Source organism: Trichosurus vulpecula, chromosome 5, assembly GCF_011100635.1.
Source record: "Trichosurus vulpecula isolate mTriVul1 chromosome 5, mTriVul1.pri, whole genome shotgun sequence".
Lineage (NCBI taxonomy): Eukaryota > Metazoa > Chordata > Mammalia > Diprotodontia > Phalangeridae > Trichosurus > Trichosurus vulpecula.
Genome location: NC_050577.1, coordinates 54,677,558 through 54,690,830, shown reverse-complemented (window position 1 = coordinate 54,690,830; position 13,273 = coordinate 54,677,558). Strand labels below are relative to the sequence as shown.

At 41.0% G+C, this 13,273-nt stretch overlaps 1 protein-coding gene across 1 annotated transcript in view; it reads left to right on the top strand.

The window, feature by feature from the left end:
- FAM171A1 (family with sequence similarity 171 member A1) overlaps window positions 1-13,273 on the top strand; it is a 180,908-nt gene that overhangs the window by 96,935 nt on the left and 70,700 nt on the right. The window contains exons 2-3 of the mRNA XM_036761432.1: window positions 3,555-3,782; window positions 11,272-11,364. Of these exons, the coding sequence (XP_036617327.1) occupies window positions 3,555-3,782; window positions 11,272-11,364 (321 nt within the window). The remainder of the gene's footprint in view (window positions 1-3,554; window positions 3,783-11,271; window positions 11,365-13,273) is intronic.

The following is a 13,273-nucleotide window of genomic DNA, read 5'->3' as shown; positions in this document are numbered from 1 at the left end:
TCACTTTTTTTGTGTACCTCTATTTATTGTCTCTGATTTTCCTGTGCCGTTCCTTTGGTATTTTCCCTTTTCTGAGATGCTCTATAGAAACAGACCCCTCCATGGTCTCAGGATCGTTTCCCCTTCAGGATAGGTGGTCCCCCTGTGTAACTGGTCTACTCTGGTTGTCCTTCCTACCTTCATTTTCTTAAATGCCATTTCTCCTTCCTCATTTGGCTCAGTGAAAACAGATTTGGAGTAACCAAATGTGGTGTTCTCACTGTCATCGATGATAGAAGGAGATTATTGTAGAAGCGATGACAAATCTCTTCCATTTTACTACTGTTTTTTGCCCTCGAGTCTGTTTTATCTGGGAACGTCCTTGAGATGTGACCTAGTTCATGTTCATGCCAAGCTTTTGATTGACTTGGTTTGTAAAAGCCCTCCAGTGCTTTGGGCTATTTTGAGGGGCAGCTCTACTCATCCTCTGCCATACTTGCTTGTCTGTGGTGTTTTGTAAATGAGATATGGACTCCGTAGAAATGACCCTACTCTACCCCCTTTTAAATGTAGACCCACTCTGAAGTCTCCTGAAGCTCAATCTCAAAGACATCAAATAGGCTTTTAGCTTCCAGGAACTGGAGATTAGACCCACATACTGCCTGTAAGTGGCAGAAGGAGGTGGATGGCATCAGGTGAACCCTATAAGGGCTGATGGAGGCTCAACCATTAAGAGGTAGTGGCATAAAGGAAACAAAAAAAGAGGTGATTCTAGGCACCTGTAACTTTATACCTGCTTGGGATGGATGTTGCTTCATTACAATTCTGTACTTCCTCTTTCCTTGAACTTCTCAGGCCAGTCTGTTTGACCTGTTCTTCGTACTCATTCATTGCCTGGCTTATCATAGGATCTATATTTAGAGCTGGAAGGAACCTTAGGAGATCATCAAGTCCACTCTTCTTATTTTACAAATGGGTAAACTGAGGCCGAGAGAGGTTAAATAACATGCACCAAAATCACACAGGTGGTGTCTGAGGCAAGGTTTCAACACATGTCTTTCTGACTCCAAATTTAATCTGCTATGCCATGCACCTGGTTATAATCATTTTGTATCATAGGTATTTGAACACACATCTCATCACCTTCCACTAGCAGTGTAGTGGAAGTGGAAAAAGAATTGTTCTTAGCATCAGAACCGGGGCTAGAGTCTCAGTCCTTACATTTACTAGCGCTGTGATAGTGGGCAAATCACTTCAAGTCTCTGAGCCACAATTTCCTCGTCTGCAAAATAGAAATAATCACTTAAGAAATGCTTTTTCCTTCTTCCCTTCATTCATGGTTGCTGTGAGGTGAGGAACAGCACATCACTAACTTTAAAGTGGTATATAAATTGGAGCCCATTTTCAGTTCTTGGGAGACTGTTCGGTTCCATCTCCCAAGGCGTTTGGCACAGCATGCGTCCCGTGAGGAACTTCAAAGACTGGGAGTAAAAGCTCTTGTAAGGGAGATGTATAGGAGGAAGAGAACATGTAGGGGTTGGTCATTGTGATGAGGGCAAGGGGTGAAGAAATGGACAACTGGAGTCTTCCTTTGGTATCCTTGAGATGTCTGGCGGTAGTGAAGAAAGTGCCTAGTACTTGGGTACCCAAGTCCTTACCTTTTTTTTTTTTATTTGTATTTCTCTTAGTGATTTGGAGCCATCTTTCATATGGATGTTATTGTTGTATCATTTCAGTCGTGTCTGACTTTTTGTGACCCCTTCATTTTGCAAATGAGGAAACTGAGGCAAACAGAGTTAAATGACTTGCCCAGGATTGCACAGCTACTAAGTGTCTGAGGCTGGATTTGAACTCATGAAGATGAGAGTTCGTTATTCTAAGCCCAGTGCTCTGTGCACTGTGGTGCCACCTAGCTGCCCATATGGTTGACAGTGGTTTCTAATTCTTATATTGAGAACCCTTTATTCATTAGAGGCAGCTAGTTGGCATAGTCAATAGAAGTCGGGAAGACCTGAGTTCAAATCCAGCCTCAGATACTTCCTAGCTTGGTGACCCTGGGCAAGTCACTTAATCCCTGTCTGCCTCAATTTCCTCAAGCGTAAAATGGGGATAATAATGCTGTTTATCTCCCAGGGTTATTGTGAGGATCAGATGAGATAATATTTGTAAAGCACTTAGTATGGTATCTGACACATAGGAGGCACTTAATAAATGCTTGTTTCTTTCCTTTCTTTTTTCATATCTTTTGCATTCTTGGTCATATCTTGAATACCAGATCCTTATGTTTGGGGCTAAGATTCCACCCCATCCCCAGATAACAGCTTCTCTTCTTATCCTAGTTGCATTGATTTTTGTTCACATAATTTTTTTTTTAATTTCATGTCATCTGAACTGCTTATTTTATCTTTTGTGATCAACCCATTCTCTAGTTTGTATGACTTCCCCATGTTGTTCTCCCCCTATGAGTAACTGATCTTGTGCTCTTGGAATTTTCTTTTACCCGGCTTTTAATATTCAGGCTGTATATCCATTTTGAGCTGATTGTGGTGTACGGCAAGAGTCTATTCTTGTTGTCCAAGTAGTCCTTTTCAAATAAAGAATTCATCTCCAGGTAATTTATGTTTTCATGTCTATTGAACACTGAATAATTGACCTCAAATATTTCTGGTTCTTTTTTTTTTTTTACCTAGTCTGTTCCATTGAACTGCTTTTCTATTTTTTTTAGCCAGTGCCAAATAGTTTTACTTTACATTATAATCTGAGGTCTGAAAGTGATATTTCCCCTTCTTTTCTATACTTCATATTCTTTCTCTTGAGATTTTAGACTTTTTATTCCTCCAAATGAATTTTGTTTTTATTTTGTCTAGCTATATAAAGCTAGCCCGGGATAATTTGGGATTGCATTGTTTATAAATTGTGTAGGTAATAATGGCATGTAAATTTTATTTGGAGGTCCCAGTCATGAACACTGAATCTTCCCCATAAGTCCTTTATTCTTTGAGGAATCTCTGCCCTTGAAAACATATTTTAACTGTTTTTCAGTGTAGTCCTCAAGGTTATTAAAATAAGGATCCTGGCCACCTTACATTCCACTTTAGCGAGGTTATCAAAGAAAGTAGCTTAGAATCTTAAAAACCTGCTCTGGACCTTTCTGTAGCAGAATGTGTTTTGGCTAATGCTCCTGGCCAGGTTTTCCCTGTTGGCAATATTTTGGAGGCCCTGAAATACCAGCTGGGAAGTACACCAGATGGTATGTGGTGTACAGACTCTTAAAACTATCACTTTTTCCCCCTTTGGCTTTTGGTGGGAGTGGAAAGGGTGATATTAGTAAAGAAGATGATTTCTGACAATAATAGAGACCATGGGAAAGCCATGTTGACTTTGCGGGAAGAAAATTGGCAGAGGGGAGAAATTGGCAGAGGAAGGGGAAGCTACAGAAGGAAAAGATTTGCTAGCTTACATTTCCTAGGCCATTTGCTAAATCTTCTTCCTGATGTTGTTTTCAACATCGCATATTATGTCATTATCACCATAGAAGTTTCCTCAAGAGTAACAGCATACGTTTTCTCTTCCAGAAGTGACATTGAAGGTCCACATCAGTGACGCCAGCACCCATCAGCCAGTCAACGAAGCCTTCATTGAGATATTTACCAACCAGGTTTCTGTCGCCTCTGGAACATCAGGGGCAGATGGCACAGCTTTCATCAAGTTTCAGTATCAGTTGGGCAGTCAGCTGATCGTCACAGCCAGTAAGCCTGCATATGTACCAAATTCTGCACCATGGAAACCAATACGGTTACCTGGTAAGTTAGGTTTCACTTTGTTCTATCTGATTTCTTATGCATTGCATTTGAATCCAAGGAGAAATTGACCTCTGCTTAACCAATATTGATCAATTTATATTTACCACAGCTTAGTCCTCTGTTCTCCATTAAAGTCAACCTTTAAGTTTTATCATTGTGTGGAGGTGGGTTCGGTCGATCTTACCAATAGAATCCTAAGTTTTGGAAGGTCCTAACAAGCTGGAAGTGGTTCGAGAAGAGGTGACTAGGTCTATGTCCATTGTCTGAGAACTACTCCAGCCTGGCAGGGGAGGGGAACCTGTGGCCTGTGACTGAAGCCTTTGGATTCAAAGGGCCCCACTTGAGGACCTAGAGGGAAATGGCTTTTATTTTTATAAATTTACTCAGCTCTCTATATATTTGATAAATGTGGCCTTTATTGAAGAAACTTGCTGTAAAATTTTATTCACAATTATGATTACTGCGTATCTCCCTCTATCCTATTTCCCCCAATGTTTATATTACTCTCTCTCTCTCTCCTTTCACCCCGTCCATCCCCCAAAATATTTTGCTTTTGACTACCACTTCCCCCAATCTGTCCTCGCTTTTGTCAGCCCACCCCCCCTTCTCTTATCCCCTTCCACTCCTACTTTTCCTGTTTGGTAAGATAGATTTCTATATACAATTGAATATGTATGTTATTTCCTCTTTGAGCCAGTCCCAATGAGAGTAAGGTTCAAGCGCTCTGCCCCATCTCCCCCATCTTCCCCTCCACTGTAAAAGTTCTTCCACACCTTTTTTATGTGAAATACTTTACCCCATTCTACCTCTTCCTTACCCCTTCTCCCAATGCATTCATCCCTCTTGCTCACCCCTTAATTTTATATTTTTTAGATATTATCCCATCATATTCAACCCATATCCATGCCCTCTGTCTATGTATACTTCTCACTGCTCTAATAATGATAAAATTCTTAGGAACTGTATCATCTTCACATGTAGGAGTATAAACAGTTTAACCTACTTTAATCCCTTATGATTTCTTTTTCATGTTTACCTTCTGATGCTTCTCTTGCTTCTCGTATTTGAAAGTCAGATTTTCTATTCAGCTCAGGTCTTTTTATCAGGAATGCTTGAAAGTCCTCTATTGCATTGAATATCCATTCTTTTCCTCCTGAAGGATTATACTCAGTTTTGCTGGGTAGGTGATTCTTGGTTGTAATCCTAGCTCCTTTGCTCTCTGGAATATCATATTCCAAACTCTCCAATATTTTAATGTAGAAACTGCTAAATCCTATGTTATCCTGATTGTAACTCCACAATACTTAAATTATTTCTTTCTGGCTGCTTGCAGTATTTTCTCCTTGATCTGGTAGCTCTGGAATTTTGCTATGAGATTTCTGGGAATTTTCATTTTAGTATCTCTTTTAGGAGGTGATTGGTGGATTTTTCCGATTTCTATTTTACCCTCTGGTACTAGGATATCAAGATAGTCTTCCTTGGTAACTTCTTGAAATATGATGTTTGGGCTCCTTTAAAAAAATCATGACTTTCAGGTAGTCCAACAATTCTTAAATGATCTCTTCTTGATCTGTTTTCCAGGTCAGATGTTTTTCCAAAGAGACATTTCACATTTTCTTCTAGTTTTTCATTCTTTTGATTTTGTTTTGTTTCTTGGTGTCTTACAGAGTTATTAGCTTCCATTTGCCCAATTCTAATTTTAAAGCAATTTTTTTCTAAGAGGAGGTGTGGTCACTGCTCTTTAGGCCTGTTCTCTGTTCTGTGAGTGACCACAAGCACTTTTTTCTACCCTAGAGGTATGACCAGGGTCCCTGCTCCCCTGTGGTCCCAAACTCTGGTGTGCTAGTGCTCCTCCTTGCCCTGGGACTGCAACATAGCTCCAAGTATGGGCAATGTAGCAGAGTCCTGCGTCCATTTCCACAAAAAGAACCCCTATAGTCTCCTGACCACCATCTCGACTTTCACCAGATTGAAGATCTGTTTTTGCCCTTGTCTCCTTGTGTGCATTTAGAAAATCCATCAATGGTCCCTCTTTTGTGTTTTGTTGTCATTTGTTTGTTGTCATGATTTTTAACCCCATATGTATCTTTCTCTTTCTAGGTTTAATTTTCCCTTTTTTTTATCTGGAGTAATTAACTCCATTGCTTGTGCCTTTCTTACTGTATTTGTTTACCTTTTTGTGTTTCTATTGTCTGGGTTGCTTTCAAAGCATACAATCTCTCATGAATCTCTTTTTGTAGAAATGCTTCAAATTCCTCTCTTATTGAATCTCCATCTTTTTTTCATTGATTTCATCCTGTCTTCTATCATCCACCTCTCTCACTTATCAGTGATACTGGAGTAGTTTGCTGTTTCCTTCTCCAGCTCATTTTACAGATGAGGAAACTGAGGCAAACAGAATTTAGTGACTCGCTCAGAGTTACATAGCTAGTAAGTATCTGAGGCCAGATTTGGACTCAGGTCTTCCTGACTCCAAGCCTGGTGCTCTAAGTGAGTCACCTAGCTGCCCACCTTGTATTTAACTAAACTGGTTGCTTCCCTATTGCCTGCAAAGAGGCTCATTTCTCCCTCTTCCTAAAAAAAAGAAAGCTCCACTCAATCCATTCATCCCCAGTAACTCCCTTTTTGTAACCGTACTCCTTGGGAAGACTGTCTTCAATCAACGTCTCCACTTCTTTTCCTCTAGGCATTGTCTTGTATCTCTCTTCCCTTTCATTACTAACCTCCTTGAGAAGGTTGTCTCCAATTGGTGTCTCCATTTTCTTGTCTCTCCCTATCTTTTAAACTTTCTACTGTCTGGCTTCAGTGTCATCATTCTGCTGAAACTATTCCCTCCAAAGTTACCAATCATCTCTTCATTGCCAGCTCCAGTGGCCTTTTCTCAATCCCCATCATTCTTGGCCTCTCTGCACTCTTTGACCCTGTTAATCCTGCTTAATACTCTCTTCTCTCTAGGGTTCTTTGACAGTGCCCTACCCTGTCTCCTCCTACCTTTCTGACCACTCTTTCTCAGTCTCTCTTGTTAGCTGCTAATAATGGGTAGCCCCCCAAAGCTCTCTCTGTGCCGCCTTCTGCTTCTGTATATTTCACTTGGTGATCTCATTGGCTTCCATGCATTGAATTCTCATCTCTCTGCTGATGATTTTTAGATCTGCTCATCCAGCCCTTTGCTTTTTTCTAATCTCCAGACTTGTATCTCAGCTGTCTTTTGGACATCTCAAACTGGGTGTCCTTGGAGATGTCTTAAACTCAACATATCTAAAACTGCCTTTGTCTTTCTCCAAAAACCTTCCCCCCATTTCTGAATTTCCTTTTACTTGTGAGATCACCACTCTCCTCCCAATCAGGCTCGAAATCTAAGTATCATCCCTCTATATCTCATTCTCTTTCATGTCCAGTCGTCTGGGAAGTCATGTCAACTTTACCTTTGAAACTTCTCTGCCCCCTCTGACTCTGACACCACCTGGTTCAGGGCCTTGTCACCTCACACCTGTACTAATTTTAGCCTTTTGATCAGTCTCCCTGCCTCTTATCTCTCCCCATCACAACCCATCCTCCTTCCAGCTGTCAAATTAATCTTCCCCAAGTACAGATTTGATTATGTCATACACATCTGCCTTCAATAAGTTCCTGTGGCTCCCCATCACCTCCAAAATTAAATATAAAACCAAAGAGAGTTTGAAATCCAAAGCCCTCATAACCTCACCCCCTCCAGCCTTTCCAGTCTTCTTATAGTCTTGTTATCCCCACATACTTAGGGCTCCGGTGCCACTGGCCTGCTTGTGGTTGCTCACACAAGAAGCTCCATCTCTTGACTGTGTATTTTTACTGGCCCTCCATGCCTGGAATTCTCTCCCTCCTCATCACCACCTCCTGCCTTCTCTGGTTTCCTATACATCCTAGTGAAAATCCTACCTTAATGCCTAGTGCCTTCACTCTGGTGATTATCTCTGATTTGTTCTTTATGTTCTTCAGTCATTTCCATCGTGTCTGACTCTGTGGTCCCATTTGGGGTTTTCTTGGCAAAGATACCAGAGTGATTTGCCGCTTCCTTCTCCATCTCATTTTGCAGATGAGGAAATTGAGGCAAACAAGGTTTAGTGACTTGCGCAAGGTCATACAGTTAATAAGTGTCTGAGGCTGGGTTTGAACTTAGGTCTTCTTGTCTCCAAGCCTGGTGGTCTATCCACTGAGCCACCTGGCTGCCCACCTTGTGTGTAACTAAACTTTATTTATTTTGTATCTATCCTGTGTCTATCTGTTCTCTATATACTTATATATGTTGTCTCCTATAACACCAGTTCTGGAGAGTAGAGATGGTTTTATTTTTTGTCTCTGTATGACTAACACCTAGTATGGTGCCTGGTGCAGAGTTTTTGATTGATTTATTCATTGATGAATTCCAATAGAATTAAAGTCCTTAAGAACAAGAGCTGTTACATTTTTGTCTGTATCTATCCTCGTGTCTGCCATGTAGTATAGTAGGCACTTCATAAATGCTTTTTGATTGAATGTGTGAGGAAGGCCAAGGGGCAGGGATGACATTTGAAAACTCTGTAGAGGGACAAGTAGAGTTTGTAGGCCAGGGTAAAATGAGAAACAAAAGCAAGAGTGAGGCCAAGGGGACAGACTTCACCTTCCTTTACTCTTACCACCAGCTCATCCTCCCACTGCAGCTTCTACAGCCCAGAACAGAGTAGGACCAGGCCTTAGGGAAGGGTAACGGCAACAGGCAATATGGTGGCCAAGGCTGCAGCCAGGGTCTGAGGGATCCCAAAAAAAGGAGGAAAGGAAGAGAGAAGCTTGAAGTTGGGAGGGATAGGGGAGGTCCTGGGGTGCTTGTATATAAGGGACATCTGTTATTTGGGAACTGCCAGATGCTTAGAGACCTTTAGCCCTGGCCTCCCAGAGACCTAGAAGAATTTGGTTTTATCCTCAGTCACCAAATTGGATTTTGTCTTGAGAGAACAAAATCGTAGCCCTTTTCATGCCAAGGGAAGTTCAGAGGTCATTCGGGCACCCGGCTCAGCTTGTCACGAGAGAATGGTAGCATAGGCTGTTTGAAATGCCTTCCCTTTGGATGCAGTCGTCACAAATGCCAGAAGAAAAAGGAAGCTATTTCCCTAATCTCGTTTCTCCTGAGTGAATCAGACAATAGTCACATTACATTTTTTTCCAGCTTGCTCCTTCACAATAGTCAACCCTTTGTTTGGAATATTAATAAGAAATGCTGCTGCTGAAATGGTTTGATTGAATTTCAATCAGTGACTTAGCACAGTGACCGGCACATAGCAAGCATCTAATAAATGCCTGTTGCCTTGCCTGTTACACAAATTCACTAGAGCTGTGGAATTAACAGGAGCTTTCATGCTTCAGAGTCCCATGTGTCCTTCCTAAAAGGGCATGTTTTCTATATTTATAATTTAAAAAGAGCTGTTTCCAGCATGTACACAAAACAAGGCATTCTTAGCAAGTTTTTTTTTGAGCTGGATTTCTCTCCTTACACCTTACTTAGCAAGCAAGCACCAAGGTATAGACTTTTTCCTTCCTGGGGGTGGAAGAAGTAAGGGGAGACATCATAAAGAGCTTTATTATCACCAGAGACTGGAGCAGACTTAGCTAGATCACGTTTTAGACTGACTGTCTCAGATAGTGTAATTCGAACTTTGAAAATGGTGGTCTGGAATATGTCTTCAAAAGCAGACTTTCTTCTTTTTGTTTAAATTTTTTTAATTAATTCTGAAGAATGTGGGCTCTTCCACACATAGATGATTTCAGTTGGAAATATCTCCTACCTTTTCAGGGCTCCTTTGTTCATTTATGAGTCCATATTATTTTTGGCTGTTTTAATTGGTAGTCCCTGAGTTGGACAGATCAAAGATAAATTGAAAACTACTGTGTTTTTTAAAAATTTGTTTTGATAATTAGCATTCCTGAAACTGAAAGGAATAGTAGAGAACAGGTTATTTAATAATTTAATGTGAATCTCCTTCCTTGACAGATCAGGGATCTCTGAGCCTGAGGGAGAAGAAGTCACTTAAGCCAAAGTCACACACCTACTTAGTGGCAGAGATGGTGCTTGAACCTAGATCTGCAGCAGCCTCCTGGGTTAATGTTCTTTCCACAACACTGGGCTACATCTACGTTCTGTGTTATGTTATAGTGATCTAATGGTTTGCTTGGTTATTGTATATACACAGCCTTAGAGTCAAAAAGACCAATGTTCAGAGATTTTCCCTGACTCATACTAGCTGTGTGACCCTGGACAAGTCATTTAACCTCTAAATGACTTGGCAGTTCCATAAGACTGTTAGCTACAAATTTTCACTGTGCATGAGTAGAGGGAGTTTTCACAGTGGGAATTCCTTACTCCACGGAACTTCCCCCCCCCTCCCCCTGCCTTCTAAAAAAGCCTGCGTGTGCATGTATATAACATAACTGGTATATCTCTAGCTGTACAAATGTGTGTTTTTAATGTAAAATTTTAAAATCTTAGTAACTAAAGTTGTACTCTATAATTGACTTTTAAAAAAAATAGAAACTAAGTAGAAATAGCATATTATCCAAGGGCTGTACTCTGCCACAAAGAAAACGATTGGTCCAGAATCTCAAGAGGGTCCATGAAACACTGCTAAGTGAGTTGTTTTCAAGCAGATAGTAGACCTTGCATTAAAAGATGGAATGTCCTTCGTCAGGGAAAAACCAAGTAGTGATGTCATTGTTCTTCCGTTGTTTCAGACTCTTTGTGACCTCGTTTGGGGTTTTCTTGGCAGAGATACTGGAGTGGTTTGCCATTTCCCTCTCCAGCTCATTTTACAGATGAGGAAACTGAGGCAAACAGGGTTCAGTGACTTGCCTTTGTGTCTGAGGCCAGATTTGAACTCAGGAAGATGAGTCTTCCTGATTGCACTCTTTGCATTAGGGTGCCACCTAGCTGCCCCTCTCCAGATAGTGATAGGAGTCCTCTATTAGGAGAGATAAGAGAGAAATATCTCCTGAAGGTTTCATCCAGCTGTAATTAGCGGTCTGCCTTTCTGTGTCTCTGCTCCTCTGACCTCTGTGGTCCGCACGGTCAGCTTACTTGACCCTTTTCCTCATCTTTCTCCTCTTGAACTATGGCCTGCACATTCACTTCTTTAGATACTTTTCCTGGAATTTTCATAGACTTTAGCTAACTGATAAAAACATATAACTCCTGAATTAGAGTAAGACTAAAAACACTGCCATTAGTATGCTCCTTGAGAACAGGGACTAGCTTTTACCTTTCTCTGTATCCACAGCCCTCGGCATATTGGCACATAGTAGGTGCTTAATAAGTGTTTCTTGACTGATCTGTGAGCTCCTCGTTACGTGTAGATCGTTTCATTGTATGTCTTTGTATTCCCAGTTCCCAGCACATAGTAGGCACTTAATAATGTTTAACTGACTGATTGATCTGTGGTTTATTAGATGCTAAAATTCACTGCCATCCATTTTTTTCCCCTTCCAGTGTTTTCTTCTCTAAGCCTTGGCCTGCTCCCTGAGCGATCGGCTACTCTCATGGTATATGAAGATGTCGTCCAGATAGTTTCAGGATTTCAAGGTACGTTTAATATTTTAAAGTAGACAAAGGCAACTTGCAAATTCACTTACCTCAGCCTTGCCAGCAGCCAAGTCATAAAGCGTCTGCTGGCAGGAAACATCACTAACCAGAAAGGATGTGTTAGATCGTTGGTAGATCATTATTTGGCTTGAATGGATTTCTTTTAGGCCCAGCTGGTTTTTCTAGGGCCTAGGGACCTCTGCTGACTGGCCTGCCTGCTTAAACCATGTCTCAGTGTGAAAGGTCCTCTTATTTAGACTTAGAGGTCTAATTATTGCTTATATCATTTAGTATCCTTCCCTCTGTTAATTAGGTCCAGTTTACCATGTTTTTGTTGTCGTTCACTCGTTTCAGCTCAACTCTTTGTGACCCTTTTGGGGGTTTTCTTGGCAAAGATACTGGAGTGGTTTGCCATACACATACTTGATGGATAATCTTTTGTTTTGTTTGTAGGTGTTTGCATGTTTTTCTCCCTGTTAGACTGTGAGCTCCTTGAGGCCAAGGATGGTTTTATTGTATCCCTGGTACTTAGCTAAGCACCTGGCACATAGTAGGGATTTTATAAATGCTCATTGACTGACTAGCAGCATTCTTCTTTCAGCCTTCAGTAAATAAACATCATTTCTAATAGTTTCAGAACCCTTTTGACTAAACAATAGTGCCTGCAAAATCTAACTTATCCTTTTTAGTTCTTTACACATATGGAAACTGAACTAAAAAACCTAATTGCTTTGACCTTGGCTGTGACAGGAGATCCTCAACAAATGTGGGAGGAGTGAGCAAATCTCTAGGTAAAGGACCCCTCTGATCTGAATAGAGAGTTTTATTTCACGTGTACCTCATAAACTGAGACTCGTACTTTCTGACGCCTAATTTTCAGTGAAAAGACAATCTGTTTTATATCACATTCACCAATATTATTATCATGGACATAATTTCTGTTGTTTTATACAGAAAACATCTGGATGTGGTGCTGTGTTCCTTGCAAATGTTATGGTGATTTCTACCCCAAATCTTTGTTATCACAGAATGACAGCTTAAGAGCCGGAAGGGACCACAGAGGCCATCAAATCTAGCTGTACTTAGCCCTTTACAGCAAGTGATAAGAGGTCATCAAAGCTTGTCTTGAAGACCTCCAAGGAAAGAGAATCTGCTCACCTTTAAGGCATCCCATCCCACTTTGACAGAACTCTACTTATTCAAAAATGTTGCCAAAATTTGTCTTTTCAGAACTTCTATCTCATAGCCCCTGGTTCTGTTCACTAGGATAGGAGTTCTCAACCTAGGGTACTTTAAAACATAGATAGATAGATAAACGGATAGATGAATAGATGGATGGGTGGTGGGTAGACAGATGGGATGGACAGACGGATGGATGGATGGATGGATGGATGGATGGATAGATGGATGGATAGATGGTTAGATAGGCAGACAGATAAATAGGTAGATAAACATACAGATAGATAGCTGCCTTCCAGTATAGTTGATCTCCTTTATAATCCTTGGTATTTTATATCATGTTTTTAAAAACATTATTCTAAGAAAGGTTGACCAGCTTGACCCAAAAAAGGTTAAGGAGCCCTGCTCTAGAGTGGAGTAGAAAAATTGTTCCACCTTCCATGTGACAGCCCTTCAAATACTTAATGACAGTAATCCTGAAGATGAGGGTGAGAGGAAATGATTGAGGGGAGAAGCTCCTGGAGGAGGCAGGAGGCCTGAAATCATCATCACAAGAACAGGGGTCTGCCTCGGCGATGAGAAGCTCTACCTTTTCTCAGGAGCAAATGGAGAGGAAAAAGGATAAAAAAGGAGGACACTCACTAGCTACGTGACCCTGGGCAAATCACTTACCTCTGTTTGCCTCGTCTGTAAAATGGGTATAATAGTTGTACCTACCTCCCAGGGTTGT